At 37.2% G+C, this 18,661-nt stretch overlaps 1 protein-coding gene across 2 annotated transcripts in view; it reads right to left on the bottom strand.

Annotated features, from left to right (window-relative positions):
* RAB3C (RAB3C, member RAS oncogene family) overlaps positions 1-18,148 on the bottom strand; it is a 272,146-nt gene extending 253,998 nt beyond the window's left edge. Inside the window, exon 1 of one of the 2 annotated variants that reach the window (XM_072826518.1) lies at positions 17,890-18,148. In XM_072826518.1, the coding sequence (XP_072682619.1) occupies positions 17,890-17,907 (18 nt within the window). In that variant the 5' untranslated portion in view covers positions 17,908-18,148. Of the gene's footprint in view, positions 1-17,058; positions 17,284-17,889 lie in introns of those variants that run through there. The other variant, XM_072826517.1, reaches the window with a different exon arrangement.
* Positions 18,149-18,661: the final 513 nt, after the last annotated feature.

Here is an 18,661-nt window from a genome sequence, read left to right as displayed (position 1 = left end):
AAATGAGACTATTATATTTTATCATAGCTCACTTAATGAGGTCTCCTCAAATGCTCAGGACTTCTTTTCATGTTAACTGTAATAAACATAGGTCTCCCTTATGCCCATCCTATACTTGGGAAATTGATTTTTTTTATGGAAATGCCAATCTTTATATGTACTCTAACTATATTTTGTTTGTTTTGATTTATAATTCAATTCTGATCTAATAATTATATGTCCTTTCATCAAAAACATTGGTTATCCCTTCCAGATCTATGCCATTCCTAAGTTTGATCAGTATGCATTTTATAGATTCATTCAGGGCTCTGATCAAAATACTAATCAGCTTGTAAGACAAACAACAATAAGACTTCTACCCTATTGAATATATATAATTGTATAGATGAGACCTCTATAATACGTCACTAAGGAATTTGACAAATTTATTTATTTTTTAAAGATTTTATTTATTTATTTATTTATTTATTTATTTATTTATTTATGAGAGACACAGAGAGAAAGAGAGGCAGAGACACAGGCAGAGGGAGAAGCAGGCTCCATGCAGGGAGCCCGACTTGGGACTCGATCCCAGGTCTCCAGGATCACACCCTGGGCCGAAGGTGGCACTAAACCACTGAGCCACCCAAGCTGCCTGAATTTGACAAATTTAAAGCAAATCCTTAAACTCTGGGAGTTGATGGATTGGGAAACCATTGTGCTGTCCCACTAGGTGTGACTTGTTTCAACAGCAGGTGAACAGATTATGGATTTAATTGATGTGCCAGCTTTAATTTCAATTCTAGTTTCCTCAGAAGTTCCACTCACTAGGGACCAAACAGATTACCTCTGACTAACACATGCAATTACAGACTACTTCAGAACTTCTGACATTTGTTTTTCAAAATAAATGGAAAAAGCAAATTATTTTCAGGGATTCCCCTGGGCACATAAGAATCTGAAGTACACTAAGCCATTTTGTGGATCTCATGAGAAAAACAAAAAGAAGTCTTTTTAAACATACTACATTCCCACTACTACTACTGATAACCGCCTGAGGGTGAGTGGGAGGATGAAGGAGGGTAAATTATCCAGAAAAGGACATGTAGTTCTTTGAAACTGGAATGATGAATGTGAGGATGTGGCATATGTATTGGAAATGCAGAAATACATCAAGTAGTTTCAAATCTCAATCATGGTTGCCTGGGAAAAAAAGAAAAATCTAAATAATAAAAAAGACTTATTCCTGACAGTTCTGAAGTCCAAACTAAAAATTTTAAACCAACAAGGAAACTATGAAAAGTTAGGATTCCCGAATGTCTGTCATCTGGCCCCCAGGTGGTTTCTCCTGGGGAAGGTCCTGTTCTGTACAGTTTGTTGCCTCCTTGGTTTGTCTCTCTGAATGGATCGGAATTGTGATGTTCTTTGCAGTCTCTGGCCAGCAATTTCTCCATGTGTGCGTCTGCTGCTCTTCGCTCTGGAATGAGCCAGTGGTGAAGCAATAAAACACTGCTCATGCCACTGTGGACACATTACCACTGAGCTGAGAAAATGCTGTCCAGGAAATTGGAAGCAGCCAAGGCACTAGATAATTCTAACTCTAACCCCATCTCTGAAGTGAAGGGCCTGGAAAAGTAGGGCAGCATTCAGAAATTGCCCTTGTCTCTTTTCTTTGTGTCAGCAGGGAATGAATTACTCTTTCATGAGGCTCATGGGAGAATGTATATGACGGTATGCCAAATGATAACAATGCTTCCGAGGTGCAAATCACTGTGTATTTCAAAGGCACTGCTTAGGCTACATTTTACAATTCTCCTTTTAGCCCATCTCTGCATCCCCATCTCCTCCATAGCTTCCCTCATAGATGAGTAGAACTTACAGCTTATGTACCGAAAGACAGCATAATTGCTGCAATGGGCACTGTACTGTGTGCTTTTCATACATCATCACATCTAAACCTGTCACTGTGCCAGGATATCACTATCTATGGGTACCCCCATGTTAGAGAAACAGTATGCTCTGGGTGTATTTAAAAAGGGCTCCTTTGCCCTCCACCTGCCATAAGCATGAAGGGATTTTCTCCAACCTTCTCTCTGAAAACTTGACTGGTGTCCTGAAGGTAAAATTTATATAAGTGTGCCCTCCCCTCAAACCACACCTCTTGGAGCTTTTATTGCTTAGACTTGTCCACCTTGAGTCACCAGCAACTCATCAATTACAATTTAGGTTTTCCTACCCCAGTACTGGCTCCAATGGAAGTTCCCCAGAAATTCTGTTCCAGGAACTTGGGATTTTCTTTATCAAGTTAGCTATCTCTCCCATCTAAGGGGAAGCATTTTTCTCTGTGACTTCAATTATCTGATGAATCTAAGAGTTGATAATTTTCATTTAGTTTGGTTTCTTTTTCTTATGTGAGGATGGGAGTGACAACTTCTAAGCTCCTAATGCACTGGAGAGGAAACCAGAAGTCATTATTCCCTTTTTAAAGAAGAAATGAAGGCAAAGGTATTTGAGAGGAAATTTAGGTAAAAGTGTCCTTGTTTTTCAATAGGCTATCTTGATTTCTCTCAACCTGTATACTGAGCCCTCGTTATCTGGACCCATTGCATTCTTCATGAGTTATAGATATATGAGTTCACCTAGTTCACGCTTCTCTTCAAACTAAGAAGCCTCAAAGTTCAACCACAGAAGAATATTGGATGAGGTAAGGCTACTTCTCTTTGCTTCTAGAAAAAAAAAATATATTCCTTTGCTGAAGAAAGGCATGATCTAAACTTGATATTTTAAAATTCATTATAATGGTTTTTGAATTTTCTTGGAAATCTAGATGTAAATAGAAAAATGAAGTCTATCAAACTATGTAAAAATTATTCCTACTAGGACCAAAGACCACTGTTCTCCAGCCCACACTGGAATTCAGAGTTTCCAGAGGGAGAGAGTGCCTGTATGGGGGCTGTGCAGCAGCACAGTAAAGAGGGTACCCAGGCCACAGAGAAAAGAGTGGAAACAAGGTTTTCTGGGAAGAGAACCACATGGCTGGGAGAGCTCTCTAGATGTAATCCTGAGAGCTGCAATGAAGCAGAGCTTTGGTCCCAGCATCACCTGCACATCCTCATGAATGCTAAAGACAAGACGGTCATTAGTGCAGTCCTGCAATGCCGATGAGTAACCTAGCTACTAGCAATCTGTGCTTTATAAATCACAGCATGAAAAAAGGTAGGAAAACAAGATTCTACTTCTTTTCTAGCAGTTCTGAAATTAGATGCATGCAGATACATCTGTGAGAAAGAAAATCCTATATTCTTGGTGTGATGTGAATATGTGAATTATGTAAAGAGCATATACCCTATGGTCAGGCTGCCTGAGAAGGAATCTCAGGTCTGCTACTTGTGTAAACTTGGTCAGGGGTTTTGATATTTTTGTTATTTTTTTTTAACTTTGCTAAGCTGTAATTTCCTCACCTATAAAATAGGAATTGTAGTAAGATCATCAAAGTAAAATTGTTGGCATGTGTTAGATCCTTGATTAAAGCCATTCACTTTCTTCTCCAACTAACATTGATGCTACTCTCTGAAAATGGAAATGGTCAATTTTATAGAATATGTTTCTTCTCATTTCCTAACTTTAGAGGGCAAGGAGTTTCATGCCCAATATTTCCACTCTGTAGAGTTTCATAATTACTGAGATAAACACCTTACTCTTTCAATTAAAATATTATGACACGGAACAAAGAGCCCTCATCAAAATACCCTCAGGATAGAAGCTGCACCTGTGTGCAGAAAGAAATGTTCAGTGGTCTGGAGAGGCTGTGGGGAAAGGAATGTGGCCAATGGCCATATGCCCTGTGATACAACATATCCTGTGACATTGTGGCCACCCAGTAACTTCTAGAGAGCTACTAAACTCATGAGACTCTTGGGTGTGAATGGACTTTTGTAGAAACTGGCGCAGAGCTGAGTTTCAAGTCTGACTAATATGGGGGAAGAATTTGAGTGATATATGGTAAGAAAAGCGTGAGAAAAGAAGTTCCAGGAATGCAAAGGAATTGTGGGGAAACCCTTCTTATGTGGCCTTAGCGTTGGCTTTAGGGGAAGTTCAATCTGATTTCTGATACTAAATTTGGTAAATCATCAAAGTCCACCATATCAGTATAAACACCAATACTGTATAATATACTTCAAGGTTGCCAAGAAACTAGATCTCAATTTTTACCAACACATACAAGAAATGACAACTTTAGGACCTGATAGAAGTGTTAGCTAACTCCACAGTGGTAATCACACTACAATATTTATTTTTTTTTTTAATTTTATTTATTTATGATAGTCACAGAGAGAGAGAGGCAGAGACATAGGCAGAGGGAGAAGCAGGCTCAATGCACTGAGAGCCCGACGTGGGATTCGATCCCGGGTCTCCAGGATCGCGCCCTGGGCCAAAGGCAGGCACCAAACCACTGCGCCACCCAGGGATCCCCACACTACAATATTTAAATGTATAAAATCAACATGTTAAATACCTTGAACTTATACAATGTTATATGTAAATTACATTTCAATAATAGATTTTTAAAAGTCCACAATATCATTATTCCAAGGTAAGAACTCATTGAGAGACTTTCATATGTATGTATAGAAATATATAAACATATATAAATAGTATCATGCATACAATCTGGTTATCCCCATCCTTTTTCTAAAAAAATGGCAAAGAGTTTTCACTAAAGTAAAATTCTATATAGAAAAAGAGAAGTAGTAAAGAAAGAACAACAAAAGTTTGGGATTTGGAAGTGAATGACTGGAGAAAAGGGAATCCTAGGTCTGCACGAGAACTCTTAACCTGTAGAACCTGAAATGGCCTTGGGATTGGAAATGCCAGGTGTCTTGATTATGGGATATGACTAGAGTGACCAACTCTCCTGGTTTTCCTGAGACTGAGGGGTTTCATGAAACACTGCGGGACTTTCAGTGCTAAAACCAGAAAGCTGAGATGTTTGGTCATCTTGACTAGGGCATGCAAACAGGACAAATGGCTGAAAATCCAAGCCACATATCCCTCTCTGACCCCACATTGCCAAGAAAGAGAAAGCATATTCCTCATATATGACTCTTTTAAAACAAAACTCAGTTTAAAATATTTTAAAATCATCAAGTATTTTTGACATCTATACTTGTTATATGCAGATGTCAATTTGTCAAATTATAAAAATGAAAGGGACTCTCTCTTAGCAACAAAAGATAAAGAATCATTTAAAACTTTTCTCATAAAAAAAAACAAAACTTTTCTCATAGACATGGATAAAATATACATAAGCTTTCTCATCTCTTGGTAGCAAGATATAGCAGACATGGTGACCTCAAATATCTGCTCTCTCTAGTTGGATACACTTTTATTCAGGAATACAAAACAAAATTCTCATAGGATACGCTAGATTGGAGATACCCATAATTGGGGGACTGTATCTGAATTCTGCAGAATTAAAATATCCAATATGGGCTCAGGCGTCTATAATTTTTAAGCATCCTATGAGATTCTTTTGACCAGTCAGGTTTAGAATTCACTGTATTAGCAATAGTCCACACAGAAGCCAGGGCAGGTGTACATTGTCAGGGTATCAAGGATATATGTAAGAGGATACTGAGTAATCAAACATTTAGGCTGAGATCCCCCAGGGTGTGGAAAATGGGATCCTAGCACTCTACCAGTTGCTGTCTTCACTAGACACCACCTCTGCCAACAGTGACAACAGATCTCATCACCATAATGTTGACTCTGCAAAGAAGTATCTAGACTCTAGAATGCCCAGCCTGCTTAGATAAGCTGATTTCTGAAAAATGTGTTAATTATCTTAGCCATGGTAAGAGCCAGAATCTCTAAGGGCCAGTAATATTATTCAGTATGACGTCTCCGTCAGAATATGAAGAGGCATGGCATCGAAAGAAGCAATAATCATGTTCTCAGAGCAAATGTGGCTCTATTCTGCTCAGCTCTGTGGGAGTTGGCCTTGACTTTCTCCATCAGTCATTTTTAAAAATAACACACAATTGGACTTTACTTCCCTTCACTCCCTAAGAAAGCACCTGACAGCTACAGAAGGCCAGCGTCCACAGTGAAACCACAAAATAAAGAGTATCTCTTGTAAGAGTATCTCTTCCTAAGAAGAAAATAAAAATTAAACATAATAGATATATCTATTACTCTGTGGTATAATGAAAAGCCTCTTTTAAAAATATCCCGTAAAATACTCTAAAAATTCCCACTGGGGAAAAAAGCATAAATTTTAATATATATATCTTCACATTTTTAAACATGTTAAAACATTAAACTTGTTTAAAATATTAAACACTGAAAAAATATTAAAAAAATTTTAAAGACATAAGCCCTTGAAAAACTCCTACAGAGATTTGCTATAAAGATTTCTTCCAAATCCTGACATTTCTCTTCCTTTATTCCATTCATCAAGGTAGGTCGTGTATAGGAGCAAACACCTCATTGTCCACGGGCTTATGACACAAAAGGAATATCTGAATCATTCTTGAGAAACTTAGTGGGTTATTAGTTTAGGTACTTATGTTTCTATATTGTGCAGGTCCACCAATTAAAGTGACTTATAGAGCCACTTTGCTAGTTATAATTATCGAGGCTTTTCAGTCAAAAGCTATTGCTATTTTTTACTACAAAAAACAAGCCCATCCATATAGTTATAAAAGAGTCTTCACATCCGCAGGTTCACTATGTTTCTGTTGTCCCTTTTCACCAGTCCTACCACTCAAACAAGTGTTCAGTAAATTACAACACTCAAAAGAAAACCCATCCTTTATTTCAAACACTATAGATGAGTATCACATGAGAGTCATATTGTGCTAATTGGTACATATATTCTTTCTCAATGCTCTATAAGGTTCCTAAAGCTATGGCCATTTGAATAGAAATTATTTATCAATGGTGGCTTGCAAGTTTCTCTAGTTGATGAGACTCAGACATGCATCTGAGCCACTGGGAGACTAACAAATAGCACCCTTGATGGGCTATAAGGTTAAACTAAAGCAGGCCGACTAACAATGAGAACCTCAGTGCCTCATCTCTTCAAGTTATATTATGATTTAGGTTCCCAGGCCATATAAAGCTGAGAGCAGGGGCACCTGGGTGGCTCAGTGGTTGCGTGTCTGCCTTTGGCTCAGGTAGTAATCCGGGGTCCTGGGATCGAGTCCCACATCAGGCTCCTCATGGTGAGCCTGCTTCTCCTTCTGCCTATGTCTCTGCCTCTCTCTGTGTCTCTCAAGAATCAATAAATAAAATCTTGAAGAAAAAAAAAGTTGAGAGTGTGGAAGCAAAGTGATAAGGGTGCCAGGTTTTTCTCAGTCAGGAAGTCAAATAGGCACAAAATAAGACTCTTTTAAGTTTGTTGGATCATAATTCCTAATACTGGATCCAATCCAATCAGCTTACTGGAATGCATATCCGGAGACCCTGACCAGATCTTTTTACCATTCTCCAAACAACTGAAGACCTAGAACATTCACCCTTATGGTTTCATCGTTTAGTGGGTAGAAAAATATTTCATGACCCCAATAAAACTGATACAATGCTTCAAAACAATCTGAAACATGTTGGTGCTTGAAAAGGCATTTTACTTCTGCAGAGTTGAAGCTGTTAAGGAATATATTATTTGGTAAAATAAAGAAATTCTTAAAATGATTTTTACAATTTTACACTTTGTTCAAATTTTTGAAAGTGTCATAAAGCCCACAGTTTTATTTTCAAAACATAAAGAAAATGTACCATGACAAATGCAATGAAGAATAAAAAATATAAACATAAATATTTTCCCAGAAATCTACAAGGAATAATTGAATCACAAATATTACTTACATTTCTATCTCACTGCTTCTATGAGAAACTCACAGTGTTTTCTTGGTTTCTGCACAATACCAGAAGTAAATACTATTAAAACCTTCCAATACCCAAAGATCTCATCCCAAGAGCTTATATATATCTTTTCTTGACATATTTCTATTGTAAAAGAAGCCAGTATTAAGCCTAAAAGGAAGAGTACATTAACTGAAATGAAGAGTACCTGAGTGGGCCTAACATGCCCACAGGTGGCAAAAGAGTCAGTGACCTTGAAGATAAATCAACAGACACTGTACAATTTAAAAGAAAAAAATTCATAGAGCCTCACTGTTATTGTTATTGAAACAATATCTGAAGTCTAACATAGATATAATTGGAGGCTCAGATGAAAAAAGGAGTCAATAATGTGATAGAAAAGGTATTTGAAGTTATAATATGTAAATATTTCTCAAATTTGGTGAAAAACATGAACTTACATCTGTTAGAACCTCACTCACCCCCTAAGCTGACTAAATATAAAGAAATCTACATCTAGGCACATCATAGTCAAACTGTTCAAATACAAAATTGAATAGAAGACAGAAAAAAACGACAAAAAAACATAGAAGGGTCCAATAACATGAAGAACAACTGACTTCACATGATGGAGGTCTACAGATAATAAAACCTAACATGCTGAAAGAAAAAAATCAACAAAAACTTTTATATACAGCAAAACTGTCATTTAGAAATGTAGGCAAAATAAAGAACATTAGCAGATAAACAAAAAACTGAGAGGATTTGTTGCCAGCAGATCTGTTCCACTGGAAAGGCTAAATGAAGTTGTTCAAGCCGAAAGAAAATGGCACTGGACAGAAACTCAAATATACAGAAAGAGCACCAGAAAAGGCAAATAGGTGGTGGGCAAACATAAAAATTGATACATATGTTTTTCTTTTATTTTCTTAATTAAAAAAATACACTATCGTTTAAAGCTAAAATTATAGAACTGTATTAAACACTTATAACAAAGGCAGATGTAATAAATATGACAACAATTTCACAAAGGATGAGGTAAATGAAATTATATTATTGAAAAGTTACATGTACCTTCTGTGAAGTAATACAATATTACATAAGCTATATATAACAAGTTGAAGACATAATGTATAATACTGAGAATAAACACCAAAGAAAAAAGCAAACATGTATAGTTAAAAAGCCAACAGAGGAAATAAAATGAAATACTTAAAAATACATAATTAAGCAAAATAAGACATAAAAGAAGAATCAGGGAAACAAAAATTCAGATAGAATAAATTTAAAAAACCAAATAGCAAAAAGGTAGCTTTAAATCCAATCATATTAATAACTGTAGCATATGTAAACAGACAAAAAACTCAATTAAAAGGCAGAGATTTTCCAGACTGGCTAAAAATGTGAGGCCCGACTCTACTCTGACCACAAGATTCACACTTTAAATATAAAGACACTAAATAAATAAATAAATAAATAAATAAATAAATAAATAAACACATAGAAATTCAAAGTGAAAGTATGAATATATATTTTATATATATATGTATATACATTCCATATAGAACACTATTAAGAAAGCAAGAGTATCTATATTGATATCAGATTAAATACAGGTTAAGACAAGGAGCAATTACCATAGATTTAAAGGAACATTTCACAATTACAAAAAGGAAAAAATTTCTGGAAGATACAATTACAAATGTGTGTGTCTCTCATTAAGAGAAGTTCAAAAGATATGAAGCAAAAATAATGAAAGAATTCAAAGGAGAAATAAATGAATGAAAGAATTCAAGGAGAAATAAATTAATAATCATAATTGTAGATTTTTTTCTCAGTAATTGATAGAGTAAGCAGACCAAAAATCAATAAGGATATGTATGATCTTAACAACACCATACAACACCATGACTTAATAGACATTCCTCAATGACTGTTTTTCACAGCTGCAGCATGCCATACGCATAGTGTACATAGAGTGTTCATAAAGTTAGATCACATGCTGGCATAAAAGCAAGTCCAAGAAATTTCAAAAGATTGAAATCTTAACATATTTTCTGGTAGCTAAAGAAGTTACTAAGATGCGAATATCAATAAAATATCTGGAAAATAAGCAGATATTTGCAAATTACAACATATTTCTAAACCCATGGATTAAGGAAAACATCACAAAGAAAGGAGCAAAGAGTTTGAAATACATAATGCAAATACTATACTCACAAATTTGTGTCAGCTAAAGTAGTACTTAGAGGGAGATTTACTATTTTAAATGGTTAAGTTTATTAGAAAAAAAATATTTAAACTCAGTGATCTAAATATCTACTCTAAGGAAACTGATAAAGAAAAGGTCCTACTAAACTATAAGTAACATAGTTATTCTTAAAGAGCCCCAATCAATAAAATACAAAATAAACAACATAAAAGTTAACAAAGGCAAAAGTTGGTTGTTTGAAGATATTAATAGTATTGATAAACATCTAGTAAGATGGTGAGAGAGATAAACAGAACTCCAATTTTCAGTAACTGGAATGAAAGAGGAGATATTATTATACATCTTAGAAAAATTAAATAATAAAATTATTTTTAATAACTTTGTCAGTAAATATGAAAGATTAGATAAAAAATATAATTTAGGGATCCCTGGGTGGTGCAGCGGTTTGGCGCCTGCCTTTGGCCCAGGGCCCGATCCTGGAGACCAGGGATCGAATCCCACGTTGGGCTTCCGGTGCATGGAGCCTGCTTCTCCCTCTGCCTGTGTCTCTGCCTCTCTCACTCTCTGTGTTGTGACTATCATAAATTAAAAAAAAAAAAAAAAAAAAAAAAAAAAAAATATATATATATATATATATATATATATATATATATATATATATATATATAATTTAACAAAACTGACCCAAGATAAAAAAGAAAACTTATACATGCATAATGAGTCTTCTACTACTGCTAGAGTGGATGGTTAGAATACCTGATGGGGTGCCTGGTGGCTCAGCAGTTGAGCTTCTGCCTTCGGCTTAGGGCATGATCCTGGAGTCTCAGGATCGAGTCCCCAATGGGGCTCCCTGAATGCAGCCTGTTTCTCCCTCTGTCTGTGCCTCTGCCTCTCTCTGTGTCTCTCATAAATAAATAAATAAATGAATAAATAAATAAACAAACAAACAAACAAACAAACAAAATAAAACAACACCTAATTATTATTTGAGTCAGAAGTCTGGACACACTGTTACTCTGCTGGGTCCTCTGCTCACTCTGCTCAGGCCTTACAAAGCCAAAATCAATGTGTTAGCTGTGTCGGTTCTTACCATGAGGCTCTGAGCAAAATTCTACTTCCAAGTCATTCAAGTTGTTGGCAGAACTTACTTACTTGGGTTTGTAAGCCTGAGATTTCTATTTTTTTGACATATGGACTTCATCTTCAAATCGACAAGCTTCATGCTTCAAATCTCTGACTTCCTCTCCTTCCACATCTCTCTGACTGCAGCCAGAGAAACTTCTCTGCTCTTAACAACTCATGTGATTATCAGATCACCACCTGATGATCCAAACTCATCAGATCACCACCTGATGATCCAAATTAATTTCCCTAAAGTGTGTAACATTCACTACATGTGTAAAGTCCCTTTTGTTATGTAACATCATTTATTCACATGTTCCAGGGATTAGGGCATAGATAGCCTTGGTGGCCATTCTGCCTACCACAGTATACTAAAGGGAGATAAATCATAGATGACAGATTGATCTATTAATCAATGGATGTATAAATAGATAGATGAATGAAAGAGATATTTGTATATATTTTGATAACTGAAGTTGTTTAATTTTTTTTTCCACAAAGAAAACTCCAGGTTCAAATGCAATGGCTTCATTTATAAACTCTATCAAATATTTTATGAACCAAAATATACCAATCTGAGATACCAAAATCATTGAGAAAACAGAAAAGAACACTTTTTAGTTTGTTTTAGAAGGCTTGCATAATTCCAATATTATAACATCATAAAAGCACTACAAGAAAGTCACACACCACTATCCACCACAAATTAAAATGCAAAAATCCTCAAAAAAAAAAAAAATCAAACCAAATCCAGCAATACATAGAGAAAACAATACAGATAGTTGGGGTTTATCTAAGGAATGTCAAATTAACTAAAAACTCAATCAATATAAATCCAGCAAAATACATGAGACTCGTCATGTGATCACCACAACAGATACAGGAAAAATATTTGACAAAATTCAACACTCATTGCAAATGACACTATTGTTATGTAGAAATTCTTGAGCAATCTAAAAAAACCAACCAGAAGTAAGTAAATGTAGAAAGGTCTTAGGACATGATCAAGACAAACACATCCAAAGAAGTATAGAATCTAGATACACATATATAGAGAGAGACCCCACCTGTAATGAATAACTTAGATTTCATCAAGAGAAAAAAAATAATCATCAAAAGACTATTAAGAGTATGAGTATTAAAGCTACAGATAGACATAAAATATTTTTAAATATACATATTAAATTAAATATATATATATATATATCTGACAAAGAACGAATTTCAAATTTATATAAAGATCTACAAGTAAGTAATAAAACAACCTTTCATAAATAACAAATGGGTAAACAGAACTTTAATAAAGGAAGACATATAAATGACCAATAAACAGATGAAAATGTGCCAAAATCACTGGTCATCAGGAAAATGCAAATTCAAATCACAATGACATGCCACAAAACACTCACTAAAATGGCCAAAATTAAAAAGACAACTGACACCATATGTTGTCGAGGATTGTAAAGTTACTGGAATGCTCATACGTTGCTGATAAGAATGTAAAATGGTACCACCATTTTGGCTAAAGATTTGGCTTTTTGGAAGAGTTAAATGTATATTTACCCTTTATCACAGCAATTTTACTTCTAGGTATTTATCCGAGGAAATGAAAGCATAGTATTACAAAAGACCAGTAGGGTAATGTTTATAGCCTTAACCATAACAGTCCCAAACTGGAAATTACCTTAAAATCCACCAACAGGAGAATGATTTTAAAAGTATGGTAGATTCATACAAGAGTATACTATGCACCAATATAATGGAATGACTATTGATATATGTGACAACATAGATTAATCCCATGCACATTAAGCAAAAATAAGACAGACTCAAGAGTAGATACTGTATGTTCCACTTTATGTTCATATTGTATGTTTCACAGAACTACATGAAGTTCTAGAATAAATAAAACTGCTTTATGGTTAAAAAAAAGTTAAGGCTTTAATATTTCAGTGTATTAAAAATATGAATGAAAGAACTTTTAGGGTTGGTTGGAAATGTTCTGTATCTTTATAGGAGTGTGTGTTACAAGGATATTAATTTATCAAAAATCATCAAACTGTTCACTTAAGATTTGTGCATTTCAACACAGAAATATCTCAAAAACTGTAAATAAACAAATCTATATAATAATTCCAAGTAAATATAAAAGATTTCATCTTCTCAGGTCATGGTGAACAGGTCAACTAATATTGTTCCTCTAAATTTTCTGAACTTAATTAATGAATGAAATAAAGGAGAAAATAGTTGGATAATCTTTTACCTATACAACGTTTTTGAGGTGGCATAAGTGTTTATACGTAGGTTGAATGTCCTCTGTGTATCAATAGTCCTAGGAAAACCCATTCCTTAGCATAAAAATGTATTTATTTCTTGGAATATGAAGGTCAGGAAAGGAATTTTCAATTCCAGTATAAGCTTAGAATGGCAGGGAAAAACTGTGGTTATACCACGTAATAAATCCGCAACTTCTAAGACTGAGAAAGTGGAAATGGAAAACGATTCTTAGGTCATAGAAGTTTTATTTATACTACAGGTAATTCCCCTTTCTATCCTCTACTTTCTTTTACAAAAGAAAGATAGATACTTCCAGAATTTGTTCAAATACAGTTGGAAAGAAGCCCTTGTTTCTCCAATGTCAACTAGGGAGTTTTCTCTGTTTCTGTAAAGATGTGAGGACTAAATTTTCATTTCTTATAAAGATAAAGAGATCATCACAAGGCTACATTTGGTCAGGAATCAACAATAGTGAAATGCAAGAATGTCATGTACTTTCTATACCCAAATGAAACAGTGATATTTAGACTTTAATTCTTTGTAAGCTGTCTTGTTTTATAAAGCATGGCTATATTTAATATCTATTATAGTTTTTACCTCAACTTCATCTTCAACATACATCTATAGTCTTTCTTTAATCCTCCTCCTTTTTAGCCAAACACTCTTTTTTTGGGGGGGGCACTCTGCTTCCTGCTTTAAGGAAATGTTTTTCTTTGATTCACTAAATGTTCAAAGGGTTGCACATGATCCAGAAATCTTGTGAATAACAACACTAAAGACCAGCATTTAATGATAGACAATGGATCTCACTTTGGTCCTGCAATAGAATAAATAAATCCACAAGAGATTTAAATTCTGGAGACAGAAAGCAAACTATTTTTTAAAACACGGGCCCTTGTCAAATATTTGGTTTATTTTAGACAAGTTTATTTTATAAATAGGACAATTTTTCTTCCTGCTGAACCAAATAAATGAATCAAATTATATCACTAGTGCCCTCATTCTTTACATCATCTCTGTGTGTCTTCCTGGGGAACCCAAAAATAGAAGAACGTGGACTTTCTGGACAGAAATCTGGCAGATTTGGATTCTGTCATATTGGAGAAGTTATTTAATTTTAATAAGTTCTAGCACCTTGCCTGTAATTAGGGTAATGGTGACCTCTGGGACTGTTTTATGTTTCTCTCTCTCTCTCTCTCTCACACACACACACACACACACACACACAAACACTGAAATCTGAATGCAAGGAATGGTACTTGGCACAGACAAAGCACTAGATAAACTGGAATGTGTTCATTCTGGTTCTTGAATCAAATGAATCAATTTGTTCATCAGAGTTTTGCCCTCAAGTCATGAACACTGCTATTTCCCATTTCATTTGGTCATCAGGATTTATGGACTCGCTGAATGAAAAAACATAAAATGACCATCTCCTGCATTAAAATTCTAACCCATTATTTGGAACACTTACCAAATGCTATTCCTGATTATTTAGTCACAAAGGAAATATAGACATCAAAGACTATTATTATGTATTATTTTAATAGTCACTATAAAAAATGAGGGATTATTATCCCTCATTTTGCTTCAATTCAGAGAGAATTATTCTTCAGAAAATATGCATATATCAAAGACAACTACCTTGAACAGGTCCTAGACACTACTTGCCACTTAAAGAAAATAGAAAGCATGTTTATAGTTATTGTTCTTCCTATCATTATATATATTTGAAAACCTGATAGTCATCATAGCAACAATTTACTTGCTAAATGGAATCAGTGAACGTGTTTTAATTAAATATACCTCAGAAAATAGTCTTGGTTTTCTTAAAATATACATATAACTCATTATAGAATTTGGACATTTAATTTTTAAATTTCGAAAATCTAATCCAATGAATGAAATACCATATAAAACTAACTTTATCCACAAGTAAAGTAATTTTATTACCTGTTCTTATAAGTCTTAATTGAAGTTCTGATCAAAATATAGAATTATAGCGTCTACTATATGATTGATGTGAAATAATTTAAAATTCTTCCTAAGGCATTAATTTCATACAGTCTATAACATTTTAATGGCCTTTTGAACATTCTAAGCAACTCTTCTAAGAAAATAAAAATTCAGATGCAACATAGTTTTTTTTTTAGTAATTTATTTTGATAGACTTCAGTGTGCATTTGAGGTTGACTTTAAATACTAACAATCCACTTTTAAAGTCTACTGTCAATGTTTACTTATAACCGAATATGATTAATTTAGCCAGTTGGCTCCTGGCAGTACCCCTCAGTAATGGAAAATTATCACAAGCCAATATATCTTGATTACAACAGCCTGTACCTTTATTGTCTGTCCAGATTCTTTTCACATCAGGTCTATAATGAAAAGCTAAGTCACAAACAGAGGTATTATAAGATACACAATGGGGCCACTGTTTTCTGGAACAAATCAAATTTTCAGTAACTCATAATGTAGTTTGAGGGCTTCCATTATATAATCCTTCAACAAACAATTAAATCCTACAGACTTTTCTCATTTAACATGACTGTTAAATGAGAAAAATCTGTAGATCTTTAATATACATAACCCATAAAATAAATGAAAAGTAAATCAAAGCATATGTTTAAAGTCCTTGATTCGTGAAGAAAACCATTGGAAAACGTTTGTGCAAGAATTAAAGGCAAATGTTTATATTGTTAGATTTGGCAGCAGAGGTGGGTTCTCAAGAGAGACGACAACATGTTCCAAATGGTGTGTCCCATTCTCCTCTCAACCCCATTCATAAAGTGCCTCTCTATTACGCAACGGGATCACTCTGCTAGGTTAATGAACACAGGCTGATGTATAGCATGAATTGGCTGTACGTACAAAGGAGAAAGCACCACTCATTTTTACTTTAAAGCAACATGCTTAGGCAGGAGCATCCTCCCAGGGAAGTCGAAGCAAGCAAACCTAAAAATGTGACTCGGTGGGGGAACTGCAACGTACAACAAACGGGCACAGCACTCAGCAAAGCTCCGAGCTGGTTTCTCCAGAACCCAGGAGTAAACCAGTTTTGTGGACCGAGATTAAAGGCTGCCGTGCCTTTGGCATGTGTTTACCATTCTCCTCTGATGCTACTGGGACCCTAACTGAAGAAAAGGGACTTTTGGGAGACCCTAATATCGTCTCAGCCTTTCTTAACGCGCTCCTAACCAAGTGGAATTCGCTCTATCCCGACTCCAACGGAGACCTCCCAACCCCAAACCTGAAGTCGCTGCTCTCCCACCGGGATCACAAGCCAGGCCAGCCGGGTTGGAGGGGAAGATCAATGGCAATAGGAGCCTGCATGTTTCCCTGACTTTTGTTTGCTCGGGTTTACATTTCAGACGGACATTCACACCCTTCCTCGTGGAGCCTGGGAAGATAATAAATACTAACCGCACCCGTCATCAAGACAGCGCGATCGGGGCCCCGAGGAGCGCTGAAGAACCGGAGTGTCCCCCGGACCCAGCCCAGACCGTCCCTGAGGTCGAGCACGATTTGCGCTTGGAGCGAGGGAGAAAGCATCCTGAGTCTCAATTCCTCCTGAGGCCACACTTTCTGTATAGAAGACCCACCTGCATGGGAGCTTCGTGTCTCATTGTTCTCAGAATGTCCTTTCTCTCTGGTGAAGACAGCGCTGTCCCGGGCGCTGGGTCGGGCACGCACCCCCCGCGCGCTCCACGCTCCACACTCTGCGCTCCCGGGGTTCACTAACCGGCTCCAACATCAGCACCGGAGCTGTCCCCTCCTTGGCGCCGCACGCGCGTACTGGCCGGGCGCCCCGCGCGCTTCTGGGACTTGTAGTCTCATCCCGCGCAGCTTACCTCGCAGACCAGCGAGCCCGGAACTACATCTCCCGGCAAGCAAGCTCTTAAACAGACAGTCTCCTCCAGTCCGACTTGGCCGCGGAGCCTCCCTTCTCCTCGCTCGGAGCCGCTCCTGGTGGTTCCTGCTCGCAGCCTCCCAGCCCATTTCTTCGCGAGGGGCAGGAGAGAGGGACTCCGGCTCGTCTCAGCGGGGGATTTTTCTTTTCTGCTCACAGCCTCCCGTGGCTAGATTGTGCTTTCCGGCTTAGGAAACGCACTGCCTTGTGCCAGTTGCTAATACAAACGAACCCGGCGCTGCGTTCTGGGACTCTCCGCCCTGCACCTCCTTATCCCGAAACGGGAAAGTTTACATATTTCCATAGGCAGAGTGGGCAAGGGGGGCTTACAATCTCGTTCAACAAACGCGGGGTGGGGGGGAGAGAGGTGATGAATAGCACACGCGTAAAGAAAGTGGTTCGCTCGCACAATTGTATGGACAGGGCGCGCGCACACACACTCACACGCACGCACACACACACCCCAAAGTCCGTCCGAGCGGTATTTCGCGCCGAGCATGCAGAGGAACTCCCTTCTGCTCACCTTTCCGTACAGCTCCATTGCCACTCGAGGTTCCGAGATTCTCAGCAACGCCTGCTGCTAAAACGAGGTTAGGGTCTCACGCAGGAAGCGGAGCTAAACGCACACAACACAATGGATCGGGTGGGGGAGGGACGTGGAGAGTGCAGCTGATTTAGATAGATGGCTCCTTTTTCCTCCGGAGGAAAAGCGTGGAGTCTTCAAGTGGCAGCTGCAGAGAAAGGGCTGAGAATCTCCCGGCAAGTGCCAGGGGCGCGACTGCGCTGGGCAGCCCCTCCCGACGCCCCCCCCCCCCCCCCCCCCCCGCACCCTCCACCGTCATTAGCGCGCACACACAGGCGCTGCTGGCCGCAGGCTGCAGAGCTGATAGGGCACTGGGTTATTTACCCAAAGCAAGTCACATCAGATGAACACATTCATCACCGGAGCCCAGGAGCACCATCACAGAACGAGATAGGAGACCTCTATTAAGTTATCCTGTTCTGTCTTTAACGCAGTTATTCCTTACGTTGCAAATGCACTCATCCCAGATTAGTTCAAAAATGGTTTTGAAACCTAACCTTACTTTTGTTATACTTATTTCCCCCCTCACTTTGACTCCTATGTGTGCTATCCGTGTTCTCTACACCTACCTAGAAACAACCCTCTCCCTTTAAGAGTTCATCAGTCCAGTAATGAGTCCTGACTTTTGCATGAGGTCGAACTGATTATTATTGGAGGCAGAATGGGAAAAGAATCAACTCGATATTGGCTCAGAGGCATGGAAGTAATAACC

Source organism: Canis lupus, chromosome 5 (assembly GCF_048164855.1).
Source record: "Canis lupus baileyi chromosome 5, mCanLup2.hap1, whole genome shotgun sequence".
NCBI lineage: Eukaryota > Metazoa > Chordata > Mammalia > Carnivora > Canidae > Canis > Canis lupus.
This window is presented reverse-complemented; position numbering and strand designations above follow the sequence as displayed.